The sequence below is a fragment of the Ranitomeya imitator genome, chromosome 1 (genome assembly GCF_032444005.1).
Source record: "Ranitomeya imitator isolate aRanImi1 chromosome 1, aRanImi1.pri, whole genome shotgun sequence".
In the NCBI taxonomy this organism is placed as follows: domain Eukaryota; kingdom Metazoa; phylum Chordata; class Amphibia; order Anura; family Dendrobatidae; genus Ranitomeya; species Ranitomeya imitator.
Window position 1 is genome coordinate 206,516,634 of NC_091282.1, and position 23,889 is coordinate 206,540,522.

At 43.1% G+C, this 23,889-nt stretch overlaps 1 protein-coding gene across 2 annotated transcripts in view; it reads left to right on the forward strand.

Moving 5' to 3' along the window:
- Nucleotides 1-23,889, forward strand: part of SNCAIP (synuclein alpha interacting protein) — a 363,994-nt gene that overhangs the window by 210,912 nt on the left and 129,193 nt on the right. For both annotated transcript variants that reach the window (XM_069753553.1, XM_069753545.1), the window contains exon 4: nt 20,881-20,953. In XM_069753553.1, the coding sequence (XP_069609654.1) occupies nt 20,881-20,953 (73 nt within the window). The remainder of the gene's footprint in view (nt 1-20,880; nt 20,954-23,889) is intronic.

The window sequence follows — 23,889 nt, forward strand, 5'->3', positions numbered from 1 at the left end:
TTCACAACCGTGCTCCCATGGACTTCACAACCGTGTTCCAATTGACTTCACAACTGTGCTCCCATGGAATTCACAACTGTGCTCCCATGAACTTCACAACTGTGCTCCCATGGACTTCACAAGTGTGTTCCAATGCACTTCACAACTGTGCTCCCATGGAGTTCACAACTGTGCTCCCATGGACGTTCACAACTGTGCTCCCATGGACGTTCACAACTGTGCTCCCATGGACGTTCACAACTGTGCTCCCATGGACGTTCACAACTGTGCTCCTATGGACGTTCACAACTGTGCTCCCATGGACGTTCACAACTGTGCTCCCATGGACGTTCACAACTGTGCTCCCATGGACGTTCACAACTGTGCTCCCATGGACGTTCACAACTGTGCTCCCATGGACGTTCACAACTGTGCTCCCATGGACGTTCACAACTGTGCTCCCATGGACGTTCACAACTGTGCTCCCATGGACGTTCACAACTGTGCTCCCATGGACTTTACAACTGTGCTCCCATGGAGACAATGCAGAAGATCATCTGAACTTTTGAGATGATTTTGGGTGCACCCCTCCTGCTTTTTCTCAAGTATTTGGATACACGTGCAAACCCGATTACTGAGGTATACATGCATGTTGTTCAGGCCATTCAAAACAGTGCAGAGAGTATTCAACATAGTACCTTAAATCCACGACTGTTGGGTTTGATATAGGTGACCTGACAAAAATCGTTCTAGTTATGCGTATGTCCTTACCCCAAATATTGGATCTCTGGCAGTGGACAAGCAAGGCTCAGTACCTATGCGCATATTCATCACTGTAATGAGCGGTACCATGTGACCGCTCACATAGGACCTGCTGCCAGCGCTGAGAGCATACATCGCAGGAGCTGGGTGAGTATTTCTCGGCAAGCGGGCGGGCGCACAGGGGATGGGAGGCGGAAGGGGAACCACAAACTTTATTTTTAACACAAAAAAACCCCCAAAAACTTGATTTTTCATTCCTTCTCTCCAGCGAACGCTGCTGGGGAGAAGGAATGAATGCCGGCTTCAGCACCACAGGGGGGACAGCGCTTACTGTAGCGCTCTGTCCTGCGGGCGGTACGTGCACACGGAGGAGAGTGCACACTGTTCTCTATGTGCATGTCTGCGGAACGTATTGCAGTACGTGCTGCCGGAGAAAAGTGGACATGTCTCCGTGTTTTGCACACGGAGACATGTGCATAGACCCATTCATTTGAATGGGTCTACGTGTGTCAGTGTCTCCGGTACGTGAGAAAACTGTCAGTACACGTACCGGAGACACTGATGTGTGAAAGAGGCCTAAGCCAGAAAAGTGTGGAGATAAATGGAAAAGGAAAACAAAGTGGGAAGCTGCATTTAACTGTTTGGCCAGTTCAACGGTGCATCAAGCACCTGTGCTTGGTTTGAACAGTCGTTTTGTGCTGACAGACTCCATTAAAAGTGTGTTGTAAGGGTCTGTGCACACTTTGCGGATTCTCTGCGGATCCGCAGCATTTTTTGCAGTGCAGAAAAGCTGCAGATCCGCGATTGATTTACAGTACAATGTAAATCAATGAGAAAAAAAAAATGCTGTGCACACTTTGCGGAAAATCCGCTGCGGAACCGCTGCGGTTTAAAAGAAGTAGCATGTCACTTCTTTTTTGTGAATCTGCAGCGTTTTTGTTCCCATTCCATTATAGAAAACCGCAGGGGTAAAAAACGCAGCAAAAATGCACAAAAAACGCCGCGGAACCGCACAAACGCGACAAATCCGCAGGTGCGTTTAATGCCAGGAGAGGCAGAATCCGCACCAGAAATTCCTACGACAAATCCGCAACGTGTGCACATAGCCTAAAGGTGGACACTATGGCCAGCTGTAGTGTTAGCATCAATGATAGGAGTCCTTCCCCAGGAGACCTACTGACTATACGTCCAACTTTAACATATGTCTATTTATTATGTAGCAGTTTTGCATTTTGAGAGTTACAGCATGTAAAGAAGTTTCATATAAAAATATAGTAAGGCCCGTGGCCAAAAGACATCGTATTGGTGTACAAGTGCTTGATGTATCACCTAGTGAAAGGAAGCTTGCAGTGCTGGGAAACGCTCGGATACATGGTTACTGCACAGACACACAGTTAGTGATATCATCAGATCATTTGCTGCTGGCAGACATTCTAGTAATAGGAGCAACTCCAGGCCAAAATCCCGAAGTTCCCTAGATGAACCTGAAAAATATGCCGTAAGGTTTTGATAAAAATTTCACGACTTGTGTATTTATTTATTTTTCTTGACTTTGGAACGATGAAGTTGAAATCTGCAGGTCATCTGAAATGCAAAGTTAAAATGCTGAAGTCAATGTGTCCATTTTGGAAATTTTTTATCTAGTTAGAGAAGAATAAAATATTGTATAGATCACAGAAAGACAACAAGCTGGTGATGGGTAAGGGCCAAATAGACTTCATATTTAGTCAGATTGCATTAGCATTGTCCGGTTGTTTGCCGTGGCTTAGAAGAATTCTTCCCAAACTGTGAGTTGGGTCTTACTGGGGAGATGCCCCCACATTTGTGGTGTCAGTATAACAAGAATGAGTATGTGTTTCATGGGCACTTGCTTGGTTGCAGCATTCTCTGTTTAAGCAACATAATTGATTAGTTTTGTGCATATTTATTATTCTACTGGGTGTAGGGAAAATAACTTAGAACATTGAACCATTTTGAAGCACTTTGATGTGTGCTACATTGGCGGTCAGTGCTAGATTTCAGAAGTGAGATCAGAGAGCTCTGTTTTGAAATGCCAGTTTGAGTTAAGACCCCAAATCCACCGGTGATCACAGCTGATCTCTAGGTGCTAAAGAAGCCAAACGCTAGCCGATCTGTTGCCGGAAAGTATTCAGACCCTTTTAAATTTTTCACTCTGTTTCATTGCAGCCATTTGGTAAATTCAAAAAAGTTAATTTTTTTCTCATAATGTACAATCTGCACCCCATCTTGACTGAAAAAACAAACAAAAATGTAGATATTTTTGCAAATTTAATAAAAAAGAAAAACTGAAATATCACATGGTCATACAGTTAGGTCCATAAATATTTGGACAGAGACAACATTTTTCTAATTTTGGTTATAGACATTACCACAATGAATTTTAAACAAAACAATTCAGATGCAGTTGAAGTTCAGACTTTCAGCTTTCATTTGAGGGTATCTACATTAAAATTGGATGAAGGGTTTAGGAGTTTCAGCTCCTTAACATGTGCCACCCTGTTTTTAAAGGGACCAAAAGTAATTGGACAATTGACTCCAAGGCTATTTCATGGACAGGTGTGGGCAATCCCTTCTTTATGTCATTCTCAATTAAGCAGATAAAAGGCCTGGAGTTGATTTGAGGTGTGGTGCTTGCATTTGGAAGGTTTTGCTGTGAAGTAAACATGCGGTCAAAGGAGCTCTCCATGCAGGTGAAACAAGCCATCTTTAAGCTGCGAAAACAGAAAAAACCCATCCGAGAAATTGCTACAATATTAGGAGTGGCAAAATCTACAGTTTGGTACATCCTGAGAAAGAAAGAAAGCACTGGTGAACTCATCAATGCAAAAAGACCTGGGCGCCCACGGAAGACAACAGTGGTGGATGATCGCAGAATAATCTCCATGGTGAAGAGAAACCCCTTCACAAGAGCCAACCAAGTGAACAACACTCTCCAGGAGGTCGGCATATCAATATCCAAATCTACCATAAAGAGAAGACGGCATGAAAGTAAATACAGAGGGTTCACTGCAAGGTGCAAGCCACTCATAAGCATCAAGAACAAAAAGGTTAGACTGGACTTTGCTAAAAAACATCTAAAAAAGCCAGCACAGTTCTGGAAGAACATTCTTTGGACAGATGAAACCAAGATCTACCTCTACCAGAATGATGGAAAGAGAAAAGTATGGCGAAGGCGTGGTACAGCTCATGATCCAAAGCATACCACATCATCTGTAAAACCCGGCAGAGGCAGTGTGATGGCTTGGGCATGCATGGCTGCCAGTGGCACTGGGTCACTAGTGTTTATTGATGATGTGACACAGGTCAGAAGCAGCCGAATGAATTTTGAGGTATTCAGAGACATACTGTGTGCTCAGATCCAGCCAAATGCAGCCAAACTGCTTGGTCGTCGTTTCATACTACAGATGGACAATGACCCAAAACATAAAGCCAAAGCAACCCAGGAGTTTATTAAAGCAAAGAAGTGGAATATTCTTGAATGACCAAGTCAGTCACCTGATCTCAACCCAGTTGAGCATGCATTTCACTTGTTAAAGACTAAACTTCAGATAGAAAGGCCCACAAACAAACAGCAACTGAAAACCACCGCAGTGAAGGCCTGGCAGAGCATCAAAAAGGAAGAATCACAGCGTCTGGTGATGTCCATGAGTTCAAGACGTCAGGCAGTCATTGCCAACAAAGGATTTTCAACCAAGTACTAAAAATGAACATTTTATTTAAAATTATTGAATCTGTCCAATTACTTTTGGTCCCTTTAAAAACAGGGTGGCACATGTTAAGGAGCTGAAACTACTAAACCCTTCATCCAATTTTAATGTGGATACCCTCAAATGAAAGCTGAAAGTCTGAACTTCAACTGCAGCTGAATTGTTTTGTTTAAAATTCATTGTGGTAATGTCTATAACTAAAATTAGAAAAATGTTGTCTCTGTCCAAATATATATGGACCTAACTGTAAGTATTCAGACCCTTTGCTCGGACACTCATATTTAAGTCACATGCTGTCCATTTCCTTGTGATCCTCCTTGAGATGGTTCTATGCCTTCAATGGAGGCCAGCTGTGTTTAATTAAACTGATAGGATTTGATTTGGAAAGGCACACACCTGTCTATATAAGACCTCACAGCTCACAGTGCATGTCAGACCAAATGAGAATCATGAGATCAAAGGAACTGGCCAAGGAGCTCAGAGACAGAATTGTGGCAAGGCACAGATCTGAGACGCTTACCTGTCCAGGCCTCAAAACAAATGCACTAACAGGTAAGCGTCTTTGCCTTTTCTTGGTGTTTGTTATAGATTTTTGGAGGATTTTCAAGTCCTCTTTTTAGGTACAGATCTGGTCAAGGTTACAACAGAATTTCTGCAGTACTCAAGGTTCCTAAGAGCACAGTGGCCTCCATAATCCTTAAGTGGAAGAAGTTTGGGACCACCAGAAGTCTTCCTAGACCTGACCGTCCAGCCAAACTGAGCAATCTTGGGAGAAGAGCCTTGGTGAGAAGTAAAGAAGAGCCTGAAATCACTGTGGCTGAGCTCCAGAGATGCAGTAGGGAGATGGGAGAAAGTTCCACAAAGTCAACTATCACTGCAGCCCTCCATCAGTTGCGCCTTTATAGCAGAGTGGCTATTTGTCATTTTCTTTTAACCCCTTCACGACATCTGCCACCATATGGCACTGCGTGATTTAGGCAAACCACTGTACATGTACGGTGTGACGATTTTGCGGGCTTGCTCGGAGCACTGCCGTGATCAAAAGAGGGTGTCTGTGCTATTGGAGAGCTGACACCCTGGTGCAACGCCCATTATCCGTGCTAGCGCCGAATATGGACTTTTAACCCCTCTAAAGCCGCTGTCAATAGTGACTGTGACATCAGTTTGCATGGCACAGAGAGGGAGCTCCCTCTCTGCTCCAATCGACACAACACGATTGTGATCACATTGTGCTGATAAATAGAAAAGAAGAGCAGCATCCATACCGGGTGATAGAGATCCAAGAAACGATTTATTCTGCCAACAAAGGTTACAACGTTTCGGCCATGGTGGCCTTTGTCAGGTACACACAATCTCAGTAATGGCCATCTTTAAATAGTGTGGAGCCCACATGGGCACCAATCACCATCAAGGGGCGGCCTTTATTAAATATACATAAACATAAAAAATTAGTGCATAAATCACTATCGACATCTAATCACAGACCCAATAATACCCCAATCACATAACCCATAACAGAAAATATATACAGAAACAGTACAAAAAACATAACATCCCTTCACAGGCCAATAGCTGTGTTCGTTGCTCCGTTGTCATGGTGAGGCTTCATCCAATCATATACATTTGATAGGGCAAACCCCTTCCTTGTCCAATCACCAAGCATTAGAGAAAAGGGCACAAAGTCTATGGCCCTCCAATGATAACCAACCTGCAGGAGAAAATCCACATGGCCATAGAACGCCGGCGCATGCGCACGAAGCACACCACACGGCCGATCATGTGACCACCCCGTGGTGCCGCCCAGCGCGCACGCGCTAGAAATCACAGGCCAGGCGCCGGCGCCGGAGAGAGAAGGCACAGCGAACACCACATGGCCGACACCGGAGACAACACAGCGTATCAGCGCCAGGGTCTCCGGTCCGCCCACATGCGACACTGCGCCTGCGCTCCCAGGATAACCGCAAACATAGCCAAATCCATGGCAACTACATTCCCTGCTAACAAACAATGGTTACATAGCAATTCTGACAGACAAGGAACACAGGGAGGAAAAAACACCCAAAAAGAAGGGAGAATTTACACAATGACAGCCTCCGTCTGTTCCCAGGGTGCCAAATCACAGACTTATCTGTAGAAGAAGAAGGGAAAAAAGGGGGGGGGAGGGGAAAAGGGATAAAAAGAGGAGAAGAAATATCAAAATTAATAAAATTTGCAAAAATTGCAAAAATAGCACACAATTAAAAATACACAGAGAGGAAACACATACCCTAAATGAGTACGGGTGAGCAAGAACATCATTAATTGAGATTAAATCTACAACCTACCTCATATATCAGATATCCATCTATTCAACTATGTTATTCAACTATGTCACGCAAATCTGTAGGTTATAATCTACATTAAGGCCTTTGGGCTGTAGCGTCTCTAATACTGAGATCCACCTCAACTCCTTCTGTTTCAATTTGAGTGTCCTGTCACCCCCTCTCCTCAGAGCAGGAACCCCATCAATGACTCTAAAACGCAGCTGATTGATGGAATGTCTACATTCACTAAAATGTTTTGGAATTGGTAAATCCTGTAAGTTTGTACGTATCGTACTCTTGTGCTTACTTATCCTTGTTCTTATTTCTCTCGTTGTTTCACCAACGTACATTAGTCCACATGGGCACACTATTAAATAGATAACAAATTTTGATGAACATGTGTACCGTTCGTTAATCATAAATTTTTTACCAGTACGAGGGTGACAAAAGCTGTCACCCTTAAGCATATTTCCACAGCAAGCACAATTGAGACAGGGAAAGTTACCCATCCGAGGAGGACAAAATGTCGCCTGGATGGTAACTTTGCCTGGCCCAATATCGGATTTCACCAAACGATCTCTCAAGTTACGCCCTCGTCTATACGACAATATAGGGCGTGGACTAAAATCTTGAATGTGGGGCAAACCCCTATGTAATATCCCCCAATGTTTATTGAGAATATTGGCAATACCATTACTGGCTGGACAATACGTAGAGACAAACGGCACTCATTTTGGTTTATCCCTCATGTTATGTGTCTGTAGGTCATCATTAGTCAATCTGGTCGCCTTGTCCCTATAACCCAACACCTTCACCTTTGGATACCCTCTCTGAATAAATTTATTACACATTTCGTCAAGTCCTGTGTCACACATCTCTGTGTCAGTAACTATTCTTCGTACCCGAATCAGCTGGCTCCAAGGTAATGAGTCCATCATACGTCTTGGATGGTAGCTATCATAACACAAAAGACTGTTCCTGTCAGTCACTTTTGTAAATAAATCAGTCCAAAGTTTATCATCTTTTTTATAGACCAAAGTGTCCAAAATTCTACCTGGTCAACCGAACAAGTCATTGTGAATTTTAACTCCGGGTGTATACCATTAAGTTCCGCCAAGAAGTCCAGGAGGCACTCGTGGCTACCTTCCCTGTTATGGCTGGCAATCAGGCAACACAGCGTGCAGTAATCAGCGCACATACAGAGATCTGGCAATAACCAAAAACAATAGGACGAGCTCTGAGACGTGGAATCTCTGTAGACTGCAGTACCTGATCTATCCTCACACAACTATAAGCAGCAGTGGATTGCGCCTATCACTACCTATGCAACTCGGCACTGCCTGAGGAGCTGACTAGCCTGAAGATAGAAATACAAGCCTGACTTGCCTTAGAGAAATACCCCAAAGGAATAGGCAGCCCCCCACATATAATGACTGTTAGCAAGATGAAAAGACAAACGTAGGAATGAAATAGATTCAGCAAAGTGAGGCCCGATATTCTAGACAGAGCGAGGATAGCAAAGAGAACTATGCAGTCTACAAAAAACCCTAAAACGAAAACCACGCAAAGGGGCAAAAAGACCCACCGTGCCGAACTAACAGCACGGCGGTGCACCCCTTTGCTTCTCAGAGCTTCCAGCAAAAGTTAATAGCAAGCTGGACAGAAAAAACAGAAAACAAACTAGAAGCACTTATCTAGCAGAGCAGCAGGCCCAAGGAAAGATGCAGTAGCTCAGATCCAACACTGGAACATTGACAAGGAGCAAGGAAGACAGACTCAGGTGGAGCTAAATAGCAAGGCAGCCAACGAGCTCACCAAAACACCTGAGGGAGGAAGCCCAGAGACTGCAATACCACTTGTGACCACAGAAGTGAACTCAGCCACAGAATTCACAACAGTACCCCCCCCTTGAGGAGGGGTCACCGAACCCTCACCAGAACCCCCAGGCCGACCAGGATGAGCCATATGAAAGGCACGAACAAGATCTGGGACATGGACATCAGAGGCAAAAACCCAGGAATTATCTTCCTGAGCATAACCCTTCCATTTGACCAGATACTGGAGTTTCCGTCTAGAGACACGAGAATCCAAAATCTTCTCCACAATATACTCCAATTCCCCCTCCACCAAAACAGGGGCAGGAGGCTCCACAGATGGAACCATAGGTGCCACGTATCTCCTCAACAACGACCTATGGAATACATTATGTATGGAAAAGGAGTCTGGGAGGGTCAGACGAAAAGACACCGGATTGAGAATCTCAGAAATCCTATACGGACCAATAAAACGAGGTTTAAATTTAGGAGAGGAAACCTTCATAGGAATATGACGAGAAGATAACCAAACCAGATCCCCAACACGAAGTCGGGATCCCACACGGCGTCTGCGATTAGCGAAAAGCTGAGCCTTCTCCTGGGACAAGGTCAAATTGTCCACTACCTGAGTCCAGATCTGCTGCAACCTGTCCACCACAGAATCCACACCAGGACAGTCCGAAGACTCAACCTGTCCTGAAGAGAAACGAGGATGGAACCCAGAATTGCAGAAAAATGGAGAGACCAAGGTAGCCGAGCTGGCCCGATTATTAAGGGCGAACTCAGCCAACGGCAAAAATGACACCCAATCATCCTGGTCAGCGGAAACAAAACATCTCAGATATGTTTCCAAGGTCTGATTGGTTCGTTCGGTCTGGCCATTAGTCTGAGGATGGAAGGCCGAGGAGAAAGATAGGTCAATGCCCATCCTACCACAAAAGGCTCGCCAGAACCTCGAGACAAACTGGGAACCTCTGTCAGAAACAATATTCTCAGGAATGCCATGCAAACGAACCACATGCTGGAAGAACAAAGGCACCAAATCAGAGGAGGAAGGCAATTTAACCAAGGGCACCAGATGGACCATTTTAGAAAAGCGATCACAGACCACCCAAATGACCGACATTTTTTGAGAAACGGGAAGGTCAGAAATGAAATCCATAGAAATATGTGTCCAAGGCCTCTTCGGGACCGGCAAGGGCAAAAGCAACCCACTGGCACGTGAACAGCAGGGCTTAGCCCTAGCACAAATTCCACAGGACTGCACAAAAGCACGCACATCCCGTGACAGAGACGGCCACCAGAAGGATCTAGCAACCAACTCCCTGGTACCAAAGATTCCTGGATGACCGGCCAGCACCGAACAATGAAGTTCAGAGATAACTTTACTAGTCCACCTATCAGGGACGAACAGTTTCTCGGCCGGACAACGATCAGGTTTATTAGCCTGAAATTTCTGCAACACTCTCCGCAAATCAGGGGAGATGGCAGACACAATGACTCCTTCCTTGAGGATACTCGCCGGCTCAGATAACCCCGGAGAGTCGGGCACAAAACTCCTAGACAGAGCATCCGCCTTCACATTTTTAGAGCCCGGAAGGTATGAAATCACAAAATCAAAACGAGCAAAAAACAACGACCAACGGGCCTGTCTAGGATTCAAGCGCTTGGCAGACTCAAGATAAGTAAGGTTCTTATGATCAGTCAAAACCACCACGCGATGCTTAGCACCCTCAAGCCAATGACGCCACTCCTCGAATGCCCACTTCATGGCCAGCAACTCTCGGTTGCCCACATCATAATTACGCTCAGCAGCAGAAAATTTCCTGGAAAAGAAAGCACATGGTTTGAACACTGAGCAACCAGAACCTCTCTGTGACAAAACCGCCCCTGCACCAATCTCAGAAGCATCAACCTCGACCTGGAACGGAAGAGAAACATCAGGTTGACACAACACAGGGGCACAGCAAAAACGACGCTTCAACTCCTGAAAAGCTTCCACGGCAGCAGAAGACCAATTAACCAAATCAGCACCCTTCTTGGTCAAATCGGTCAATGGTCTGGCAATGCTAGAAAAATTACAGATGAAGCGACGATAAAAATTAGCAAAGCCCAGGAATTTCTGCAGACTTTTTAGAGATGTCGGCTGAGTCCAATCCTGGATGGCCTGAACCTTAACCGGATCCATCTCGATAGTAGAAGGGGAAAAGATGAACCCCAAAAATGAAACTTTCTGCACACCGAAGAGACACTTTGATCCCTTCACGAACAAGGAATTAGCACGCAGTACCTGGAAAACCATTCTGACTTGCTTCACATGAGACTCCCAATCATCTGAGAAGATCAAAATGTCATCCAAGTAAACAATCAAGAATTTATCCAGATACTCACGGAAAATGTCATGCATAAAAGACTGAAAAACAGATGGAGCATTGGCAAGTCCGAACGGCATCACCAGATACTCAAAATGACCCTCGGGCGTATTAAATGCCGTTTTCCATTCATCTCCCTGCCTGATTCTCACCAGATTATACGCACCACGAAGATCAATCTTAGTAAACCAACTAGCCCCCTTAATCCGAGCAAACAAGTCAGAAATCAATGGCAAGGGATACTGAAACTTAACAGTGATCTTATTAAGAAGGCGGTAATCAATACACGGTCTTAGCGAACCATCCTTCTTGGCTACAAAAAAGAACCCTGCTCCCAATGGTGACGACGATGGGCGAATATGTCCCTTCTCCAGGGACTCCTTCACATAACTGCGCATAGCGGTGTGTTCAGGTACGGACAAATTAAATAAATGACCCTTAGGGAATTTACTACCAGGAATCAAATCGGTAGCACAATCACAATTCCTATGCGGAGGTAGGGCATCAGACTTGGACTCTTCAAATACATCCTGAAAGTCCGACAAGAACTCTGGGATGTCAGAAGGAATGGATGACGAAATAGACAAAAATGGAACATCACCATGTACTCCCTGACAACCCCAGCTGGTTACCGACATAGAGTTCCAATCCAATACTGGATTATGGGTTTGCAGCCATGGCAACCCCAACACGACCACATCATGCAAATTATGCAGTACCAGAAAGCGAATAACTTCCTGATGTGCAGGAGCCATGCACATGGTCAGCTGGGCCCAGTACTGAGGCTTATTCTTGGCCAAAGGTGTAGCATCAATTCCTCTCAACGGAATAGGACACCGCAAAGGCTCCAAGAAAAATCCACAACGTTTAGCATAATCCAAATCCATCAGATTCAGGGCAGCGCCTGAATCCACAAACGCCATGACAGAATACGATGACAAAGAGCACATTAAGGTAATGGACAAAAGGAATTTGGACTGTACAGTACCAATAACGGCAGAGCTATCGAACCGCCTAGTGCGTTTAGGACAATTAGAAATAGCATGAGTAGAATCACCACAATAGAAACACAGTCTGTTCAGACGTCTGTGTTCTTGCCGTTCTACTTTAGTCATAGTCCTGTCGCACTGCATAGGCTCAAATTTACTCTCAGACAATACCGCCAGATGGTGCACAGATTTACGCTCGCGCAAGCGACGACCGATCTGAATGGCCAAGGACATAGACTCATTCAAACCAGCAGGCATAGGAAATCCCACCATTACATCCTTAAGAGCTTCAGAGAGACCCTTTCTGAACAAAGCCGCTAGTGCAGATTCATTCCACAGAGTGAGTACTGACCACTTCCTAAATTTCTGACAATATACTTCTACATCATCCTGACCCTGGCATAAAGCCAGCAGATTTTTCTCAGCCTGATCCACTGAATTAGGCTCATCGTAAAGCAATCCCAGCGCCTGGAAAAATGCATCAACATTACTCAATGCAGAATCTCCTGGTGCAAGAGAAAACGCCCAGTCCTGTGGGTCGCCGCGCAAAAAAGAAATAATAATCAAAACCTGTTGAATAGGATTACCAGAAGAATGAGGTTTCAAGGCCAAAAATAGCTTACAATTATTTCTGAAGCTCAGGAACTTAGTTCTGTCACCAAAAAACAAATCAGGAATCGGAATTCTTGGTTCTAGCATCGATTTCTGATCAATAGTATCTTGAATCTTTTGTACATTTACAACGAGATTATCCATTGAGGAGCACAGAGCCTGAATATCCATGTCCACAGCTGTGTCCTGAAGCACTCTAATGTCTAGGGGAAAAAAAAGACTGAAGACAAAGCTAAGAAAAAAAAAATGATGTCAGGATTTCTTTTTTCCCTCTATTGGGAATCATTGGTGTGGCTCCTTGTACTGTTATGGCTGGCAATCAGGCAACACAGCGTGCAGTAATCAGCGCACATACAGAGATCTGGCAATAACCAAAAACAATAGGACGAGCTCTGAGACGTGGAATCTCTGTAGACTGCAGTACCTGATCTATCCTCACACAACTATAAACAGCAGTGGATTGCGCCTATCACTACCTATGCAACTCGGCACTGCCTGAGGAGCTGACTAGCCTGAAGATAGAAATACAAGCCTGACTTGCCTCAGAGAAATACCCCAAAGGAATAGGCAGCCCCCCACATATAATGACTGTTAGCAAGATGAAAAGACAAACGTAGGAATGAAATAGATTCAGCAAAGTGAGGCCCGATATTCTAGACAGAGCGAGGATAGCAAAGAGAACTATGCAGTCTACAAAAAACCCTAAAACGAAAACCACGCAAAGGGGCAAAAAGACCCACCGTGCCGAACTAACAGCACGGCGGTGCACCCCTTTGCTTCTCAGAGCTTCCAGCAAAAGTTAAAGGGAACCTGTCACCTGAATTTGGCGGGACTGGTTTTGGGTCATATGGGCGGAGTTTTCGGGTGTTTGATTCACCCTTTCCTTACCCGCTGGCTGCATGCTGGCTGCAATATTGGATTGAAGTTCATTCTCTGTCCTCCATAGTACACGCCTGCACAAGGCAAGATTGCTTTGCGCAGGCGTGTACTATGGAGGACAGAGAATGAACTTCAATCCAATATTGCAGCCAGCATGCAGCCAGCGGGTAAGGAAAGGGTGAATCAAACACCCGAAAACTCCGCCCATATGACCCAAAACCAGTCCCGCCAAATTCAGGTGACAGAGTCCCTTTAATAGCAAGCTGGACAGAAAAAACAGAAAACAAACTAGAAGCACTTATCTAGCAGAGCAGCAGGCCCAAGGAAAGATGCAGTAGCTCAGATCCAACACTGGAACATTGACAAGGAGCAAGGAAGACAGACTCAGGTGGAGCTAAATAGCAAGGCAGCCAACGAGCTCACCAAAACACCTGAGGGAGGAAGCCCAGAGACTGCAATACCACTTGTGACCACAGAAGTGAACTCAGCCACAGAATTCACAACACTTCCCATACACAAAAAATGTCATCGATGTAGCGCCACCAGGCCCGGACGTGCCGCCAGAAGATGGATCTGTACAGATGTTGGTCCTCGAGTACCGCCATGTAGATGTTAGCATAAGTGGGGGCCACATTGGACCCCATGGCGGTACCCCGTAACTGCTGGTAGTACTCATCCCCAAAGAGGAAAAAATTCCTCCCGAGGATGAACTCCAGCAGTGTGAGGACCAACTGTGCACAATCCGGGGGCACGTCCGAGCCCGATAGCGCCACACCGACAGCACTCAAACCTCTTGCATGTTCAATGGATGTGTTTCCTCTCTGTGTATTTTTAATTGTGTGCTATTTTTGCAATTTTTGCAAATTTTATTAATTTTGATATTTCTTCTCCTCTTTTTATCCCTTTTCCCCTTCCCCCCCCCTTTTTTCCCCCCTTTTTTCCCTTCTTCTTTTACAGATAAGTCTGTGATTTGGCACCCTGGGAACAGACGGAGGCTGTCATTGTGTAAATTCTCCCTTCTTTTTGGGTGTTTTTTCCTCCCTGTGTTCCTTGTCTGTCAGAATTGCTATGTAACCATTGATTGTTAGCAGGGAATGTAGTTGCCATGGATTTGGCTATGTTTGCGGTTGTCCTGGGAGCGCAGGCGCAGTGTCGCATGTGGGCGGACCGGAGACCCTGGCGCTGATACGCTGTGTTGTCTCCGGTGTCGGCCATGTGGTGTTCGCTGTGCCTTCTCTCTCCGGCGCCGGCGCCTGGCCTGTGATTTCTAGCGCGTGCGCGCTGGGCGGCACCACGGGGCGGTCACATGATCGGCCGTGTGGTGTGCTTCGTGCGCATGCGCCGGCGTTCTATGGCCATGCGGATTTTCTCCTGCAGGTTGGTTATCATTGGAGGGCCATAGACTTTGCGCCCTTTTCTCTAATGCTTGGTGATTGGACAAGGAAGGGGTTTGCCCTATCAAATGTATATGATTGGATGAAGCCTCACCATGACAACGGAGCAACGAACACAGCTATTGGCCTGTGAAGGGATGTTATGTTTTTTGTACTGTTTCTGTATATATTTTCTGTTATGGGTTATGTGATTGGGGTATTATTGGGTCTGTGATTAGATGTCGATAGTGATTTATGCACTAATTTTTTATGTTTATGTATATTTAATAAAGGCCGCCCCTTGATGGTGATTGGTGCCCATGTGGGCTCCACACTATTTAAAGATGGCCATTACTGAGATTGTGTGCACTTGACAAAGGCCACCATGGCCGAAACGTTGTAACCTTTGATGGCAGAATAAATCGTTTCTTGGATCTCTATCACCCGGTATGGATGCTGCTCTTCTTTTCTATTTGTGATTACTTGGTCCGATTGGATCCTTGGACTTTGGAGCGTGCATCCTCCAAGCTGAGTGCTGATGGTTGATTTTCTTATATTAGACACATTGTGCTGATAGTCTCCATGGTAACCTTGGGCCAAAAGTTGACAGTGCGGTCACCCAGACACAGTGGCTTGTAAGCACACCTCCTCCCTGTTTGCCATACACTAATCTAAACTCTGCAATGCAAAAACATTGCAAAGTATTAGATGAGCAATCAGGGCAGGGAAAGTTGATGTCCCATACTGGGACAAGGTAAAAAAAAAGTTTTACTAAATTGTAAAAATATAAAAAAATAAAGAATTCAAAAACAAGAAATATGAATCCAATAAATACGTAAATGTATGTAAAAACAAAAATAAACAAAGTACACATATTTTGGCAATGCCGTGGCCGGAACGACTTGACTTCTAAAACTGTCCCACTAGTTAAGCTCTTCAGTGAACACCATAAAAAAGTAGGAAAAAAATGATGATTTTTCATTATACCGCTGAATAAAACGTATTAAAAAAGTCAAATGTAAATGAAAATGGTATCTCTGAAAATATAATCTTGTCCCGAATAAAACAACCCGCCAGAAAGCTCCATCTAAAGGTTATAGCTCTGAAAATAAAGTGATGCAAAACTATTTTTAAAATACTTTTCATTGTGTAGAAGCGCCAAGACATAAAAAAAATATATACAGTGGGGGAAAAAAAGTATGGTATTTAGTCAGCCCACAATTGTGCAAGTTCTCCCACTTAAAAAGGTGAGAGGCCTGTAATGGACATCATAGGTAGACCACAACTGTGAGAGTCAAAATGACAAAACAAATCCAGAAAATCATCTTGTCTGATTTGGCAAGATTTATTTTGCAAGTTATGGTGGAAAATAAGTATCACTCACATATTTATACCTAACTTTCTGTATATATATCTATCTAATATATACAGCTAGGGCCAGAAATATTTGGACAGTGACACAATTTTCGCGAGTTGGGCTCTGCATGCCACCACATTGGATTTGAAATGAAACCTCTACAACAGAATTCAAGTGAAGATTGTAACGTTTAATTTGAAGGGTTGAACAAAAATATCTGATAGAAAATGTAGGAATTGTACACATTTCTTTACAAACACTCCACATTTTAGGAGGTCAAAAGTAATTGGACAAATAAACATAACCCAAACAAAATATTTTTATTTTCAATATTTTGTTGCAAATCCTTTGGAGGCAATCACTGCCTTAAGTCTGGAACCCATGGACATCACCAAACGCTGGGTTTCCTCCTTCTTAATGCTTTGCCAGGCCTTTACAGCTGCAGCCTTCAGGTCTTGCTTGTTTGTGGGTCTTTCCGTCTTAAGTCTGGATTTGAGCAAGTGAAATGCATGCTCAATTGGGTTTAGATCTGGAGATTGACTTGGCCATTGCAGAATGTTCCACTTTTTGGCACTCATGAACTCCTGGGTAGTTTTGGATGTATGCTTGTTGTCATTGTCCATCTGTACTATGAAGCGCCGTCCAATCAACTTTGCAGCATTTGGCTGAATCTGGGCTGAAAGTATATCCCGGTACACTTCAGAATTCATCCGGCTACTCTTGTCTGCTCTTATGTCATCAATAAACACAAGTGACCCAGTGCCATTGAAAGCCATGCATGCCCATGCCATCACGTTGCCTCCACCATGTTTTACAGAGGATGTGGTGTGCCTTGAATCATGTTCCGTTCCCTTTCTTCTCCAAACTTTTTTCTTCCCATCATTCTGGTACAGGTTGATCTTTGTCTCATCTGTCCATAGAATACTTTTCCAGAACTGAGCTGGCTTCTTGAGGTGTTTTTCTGCAAATTTAACTCTGGCCTGTCTATTTTTGGTATTGATGAATGGTTTGCATCTAGATGTGAACCCTTTGTATTTACTGTCATGGAGTCTTCTCTTTACTGTTGACTTAGAGACAGATACACCTACTTCACTGAGAGTGTTCTGGACTTCAGTTGATGTTGTGAACGGGTTCTTCTTCACCAAATTAAGTATGCGGCGATCATCCACCACTGTTGTCATCCGTGGACGCCCAGGCCTTTTTGAGTTCCCAAGCTCACCAGTCAATTCCTTTTTTTCTCAGAATGTACCCAACTGTTGATTTTGCTACTCCAAGCATGTCTGCTATCTCTCTGATGGATTTTTTCTTTTTTTTCAGCCTCAGGATGTTCTGCTTCACCTCAATTGAGAGTTCCTTTGACCGCATGTTGTCTGCTCACAGCAACAGCTTCCAAATGCAAAACCACACACCTGGAATCCACCCCTGACCTTTTAACTACTTCATTGATTACAGGTTAACGAGGGAGACACCTTCAGAGTTAATTGCAGCCCTTAGAGTCCATTGTCCAATTACTTTTGGTCCCTTGAAAAAGAGGACGCTATGCATTACAGAGCTATGATTCCTAAACCCTTTCTCTGATTTGGATGTGGAAACTATCATATTGCAGCTGGGAGTGTGCACTTTCAGCCCATATTATATATATAATTGTATTTCTGAACATGTTTTTGTAAACAGCTAAAATAACAAAACTTGTGCCACTGTCCAAATATTTCTGGCCCTAACTGTATATATACATACACATATATATATATATATATATATATATATATATATATATATATATATATATATATATATATATATATATATATATAAGAATGTCTCCTTTGAAAACTATGTGTACATAATTGTTAAAAAATCGGATTGTACTTGCATGAAAAATGCATGGCACTGCATGACATATGACACTCATCCGATTTTTCGGAAACAAAATCGGATCAATTTCACAAATGCTAGTGTGTCTCCGGCCATACAAAGTCAATGTATAGGCCATACTACATGGATCCAGAATGCTGTCATAAGTTAAAGGCTTTATGCGTTATGACTTTTCATATTGGCCTTTAGTAAAGTGTTGTAGATAGGAAAAAATGTCATCATTTATTCAGCAGTTGTGTTTAGAAATCATAACCTTAAACCAACAGATTTGAGCAAAGTCGGAAATGGAAACTACAAAAAATGCAACCAAATAATCTTTCAAAGAATTTTTGCTATGGGGAAAACAGAACAAAGAGACACTAATCCAAGCTGGCACCAAGACGCTCATATTAATAGCAACATCTTTAATGTGGTTGAGCTGGTGGTTGCTCGCCACAGCTTTACTCTTTTATTTCACAATGTGCTATAAATATTTTATTTGTAAAATCTACTCATTGTTCCAGTTGCTGCACTGTTTGATTTTTTCCACATTTGTTTTTGGTTGGCATATTCGTTATGACATCTAGAAGTGGAGAGTACGTTTTCACTCTTGGCCTTTCAGAGTGTGGTTGGTAAGGAATTTTAATTTGTGTCCATAATTGATCAGCCGAATATTACTTAATGTTTATATAACAAGGTTGTGAGTGAAAATGTGGAGACGCTGGGTCTGTTAATATTTCGGGAGTGACTACCACTTTCAGATTCCTAAAGTAAACTTAGTGGCTACTTTGTGTGCTTTTAATTATTGCCTAGAGCCATGTAGGTCCTCTAACGTATACAGAGGCGTAGCCTCCTCACTTGATCGGGGAAATATCCCTCAGATGGTCATACTTATTCCTATGCATTGGTTTCATTATGGTGCTCTTTGCCATTTAAAGGTGTATAGAAATGTAAAATTAATTCATGTTGGGTTTTTTTTATGTGTGTTAGACGACAAAGAGTGCACTCAGGGCCAAATTGGGGCTTCAACCACCTGGGGGTCTCAGGAAATAGTGTATTCTCAGATATGCCAATCTTTGTGGCTGGTTCTACATGCGCCATCTTGACCCAAATTAATTTACTCTGTACTATAAATATAACAGGTCAGTGATGTCATATGAAATTAGAAAGAATGACCTGACATGGATAGAGGTTCGCATGACCACAGGGATGTAAGTATAGGGAATGCAAAGTTTGCAGTCGCACCTGGGGCTTGGGGCATGCTAGGACAAACACAAAGACTCCATTATTATAAATGGCAATGGTTTCTCCTCTATGAGGCAGTCTGTCACTCATACATGGTAAGGCCTGCTTTACACATCAGGTTCTTTGGACAAATGCTATGCCTGTTTTTCACAGATAGCTTTCGTACCTATGATAGTCTATGGGGTAGTCAAGTGTTTGTTTATTTGCTATGACCAAATAGTCCAGAAAAGCAGAGAGACTTGTCCAATATTGCACCAAGTGTCAGCTCCAACTTGCCAATGTGCTCGGACGCCATCTCTGTGCTTCCGTTTTTCAACAACTGTTTGATAGAAGAAGGTTCAGATCCCTCCACCAGGTTTTTTTTTTAGCCAAAAAAAAAGTATTGAAACGGATCAAATGCTGATGATAAACACTGGTTATCCGAATGAAACTCAGACCTTTTGTGTGCACAAGAGCCATCACTGACATGTGAAGGAGCTCTCAGTTGAGAATATTGCCCCATTTTTACTTCTAACAGTATGCTAGTGTGTATGTCACTGTATAAGCATATAGTGGTGTACATTGTTCATAGACTTTCACTGACTACTCCAATTGGATTAGTCACTCAGAGATTTAATTATTGTTTTTGGAGAAACTACATTTATTAGTTTACTGTGAAATTTCGAATTGTTCATAGACTCCTATGCTAAAATACTTGACCTGAAACTTATAAGACACTTTTCACAATAGTCAATAGAGCCATATGGATATGTTTCATATTTACAACAGGAGCCTTTCACAGCCTTTATGTGAAATGTAAGACTAACTTAACGTGTGCAAGGCCTAAAATTCAAAGTCTGATAATCCAAAAGTAAGGTGCGTAATTGTATCCTTAAAATCATTTTCTTAATATATGAATTTTGGATATAAAATTTGTACTAAGAAGAATGTTTAGCGGCTGCCTCTTTCTTAAAGAAAAAGTTGAAACTGAGAAATGTGAAACACTAAGAAGTTGTTACTTTGTTGCATAACATACATTAAATCTGTTGTAGCAATTGTCACTTGTTACTCACTTATTACTCACTTATTACTCACTTATTGCTCACTTAGTCGTCCACACAGATCTTGTAGGTATAAAGTCATACAAGGCACAAAAGAAATTACAGGATTGTGCATAAGAAATATTGTTCTAGTTCTGAGCAGGAAGCCATTGTTATAGCCTATATTTGTTTTGTGCCGAAATACTACTAGTCCTCTCATTCATCCTGCATATGGTTTAGATGATGCTGTTTTATTGGACTAACTTAATTTCTCTGAAATTATACTATTTTGTATATACAGTGTCATGTAACTTGATGTAAACTTGTGGGAGCAAAAATAACCAGGCTCCGAGTAATGTTTAAAGAAGTTGGCTCTTGCTTCCTGAGTCTCCCTTTTGTTACATCGTATGCTAACTAGCCTGGCTCGCACAATGTTAATTCTTAATGTGAGTTTGGATGGTTACAAATCCCATCCACCCACACAAAAAGCTGGAAATTGCATTTACAATTTAAAGCAGTAACTTAGCCCTGGGAACTTGTTTTTGCACCAACTTGCATTGTTGAGTGTAATCCATGTTGTTTTATCTTCCCCAGTATTCCATAACATCCCTGAAGACAATTCCAGAACTATGCCGGAGATGTGAAGTCCAGAATGACGATAGATCAGGTAAGCTTAGTGATCAATGTTGTATACATCAATCCAATATATAAAGCTGAATGTGTGTGTATGTATGTGTGTATGTCCGGGATTGGTATCTGCACCGTCACAGCTACAGCCACAAAATTGTGTACAGTCACATGTCTGGACCCCGAGAGCGTCATAGGCTACGTTGTGAGGAGAAATTTTAACCCCGCACTTTCCAATTCACCAAACAAGTTTGCCCCTATCTACATAAAAAGTGAAAGGAAAAGTGTTGGAGGAAAATTGACAGCTGCCAGATGTGAACAAAGGGGATTTAAAGAATGAGAGCGATGGCGCCAAAGAGTATATATCGTACAGTTGCTAAGGTGGGGCCCCAACATGGGATACTCACCACACACGGGGATATGAACACACACACAAAATGCGCCACACACTACCACGTGCTTGAACACATATACCACCCTCAACATTTCACCACACATACACCAACCTCGCCACATAAAAGTCACCGCTCAAAACTCGCCACGCGCAAAATTCGCCACATGCAAAACTAGGCTCACGCAAAACTCGCCACACGTGCAAAACTCACCTCATGGAAAACTCGCCACACGCAAAACTTGCACACGCGGAAAAATTGCCACATGCACAAAAATTGCAACACATGCAAAAGTTGCCTCACACAAAACTTGCACATACTCAAAACGCACCTCACAAAAAACTTGCCACGCGCAAAATTCGCCATGTGCAAAACTCGCTGCACACAACTTGCTACACTAACCTGTCACATGCAGCTCGACACACAAAAAATTGCTACACACTTGTCACCACACAAAACTCATCTCCCACAAGTCGCTATATACTATATACAGAAGAGATGACATACAGGTATATACTATATACAGGAGGAGATGACACATAGGTATATACAATATACAGGAGGAGATGGCATACAGCAGGTATATACTATTTACAGGGGAGATGACATACAGGTATATACTATATACAGGAGATGACATACAGGTGTAATACTATATATGGGAGATGACAAACATGTATATACTGAGTGGAAAATGAGGTGTGAGGTGAAAATGAGAGTTGAGTGCAAAATGAGAGGAGTGAGGGAAAATAGTGGAGTGATCGGAAAATGACAGATGTGAGGTCGAAATGACAAGTGTTAGGGGGAATGAGAGGAGTGAGGGGGAAAATAAGAGGAGTGAGGGGGAAAATGAGAGGTGTGAGGAAGAAAATGAGAGATGTGAGGGGGAAAATAAGAAAAGTGAGGTGCTATAACTAACCACAGATATTTACTATGCCCAGGCAACGCCGGGCTCTTCAGCTAGTCTAATATATAAAGCTGAATGTGTGTGTGTGTGTGTGTGTGTGTGTGTATGTATGTGTGCCTGTCCGCGATTGGCATCTGCACCGTCGCAGCTACAGCCACAAAATTTTGCACAGTCACACATCTGGACCCCGAGAGTGTCATAGGCTATGTTGTGAGGCGAAATTTTAACCCCGTGCTTTTCAATTCACCAAACAATTTTGCCCCTATCTACATAATGGGAAAAAGTGAAAGGAAAAGTGTTGGAGGCAAATTGACAGCTACCAGATGTGAACAAGGGGGACTTAAAGAATGAGAGTGATGGCGCCAAAGAGTATATAGCATACAGTTGCTAAGGTGGGGCCCCAACATGGCATACTCGCCACACATGGCGATATGAACACACACACAAAATGCGCCACACACTATCACGTGCTTGAACACGTATACTACCCTCAGCACACATTTCACCACACATACACCAACCTCGCCACATAAAATTCGAAACACAAAAGTCACCGTTCAAAACTCACCACGCGCAAAATTCGCCACATGCAAAACTCGCCACATGCAAAACTAGGCTCACGCAAAACTAGCCACACGTGGAAAACTCGCCACACACAAAGCTTGCACACGTGGAACAATTGCCACATGCACAAAAGTTGCAACACATGCAAAAGTTGCCTCACACAAAACTTGCACATACTCAAAACGCACCACACATAAAACTCGCCACGCGCAAAACTCACCATGCGCAAAACTTGCTGCACACAACTTGCCACACTAACCCGTGACGTGCAACTCGACACACAAAAAATTGCTACACGCATGTCGCCACACAACTCCTCTCACAAAAGTCGCTACACGCATGTCGCCACACACAACTCAACACACAACTTGACACATGAAACTCGCCCTAAAACACACACAAGTCTGGTATTATCCTTCAAAAATTTAAATCTGATTAATAAGCAGACAAATTACAAGAGCAACAAATGTGCCGTATAGGAAATACGGCAGCTGGTCACATGACCTGTCTATTATGTGTATGTGTGAGCTAATATATACTGCCAGGCGGGAGAGTTTCCTGTTGGCTGGAGATTTATCAGGCTGCCAATTTAGCTTACAAATACTGAGGTAAAAATACTGACCAAATAACTTGTGTACGAGGTCTAATACAGGAGGAGATGACATACAGGTACATACTATATACAGGAGGAGATGACACACAGGTATATACTATATACAGGAGCAGATGACACACAGATATATACTATATACAGGAGGAGTTGACTTGCAGGTTATACTATATGCAGGAGCAGATGACACACAGGTATATACTATATACAGGAGGAGATGACTTACAGGTATATACTATATACAGGAGGAGATGACATACAGGTATATATTATATATAGGAGATGACATACAGGTATATACTATATACAGGAGGAGATGACACACGTATATACTATATACAGGAGGAGATGACATACAGGTATATACTATATAAAAGAGGAGCTGGCACATAGGTATATAGAAGAGGAGATGACATACAGCAGGTATATACTGTATACAGGGGAGATGACATACAGGTATATACTATATACTGGAGATAACATACAAGTATATACTATATACA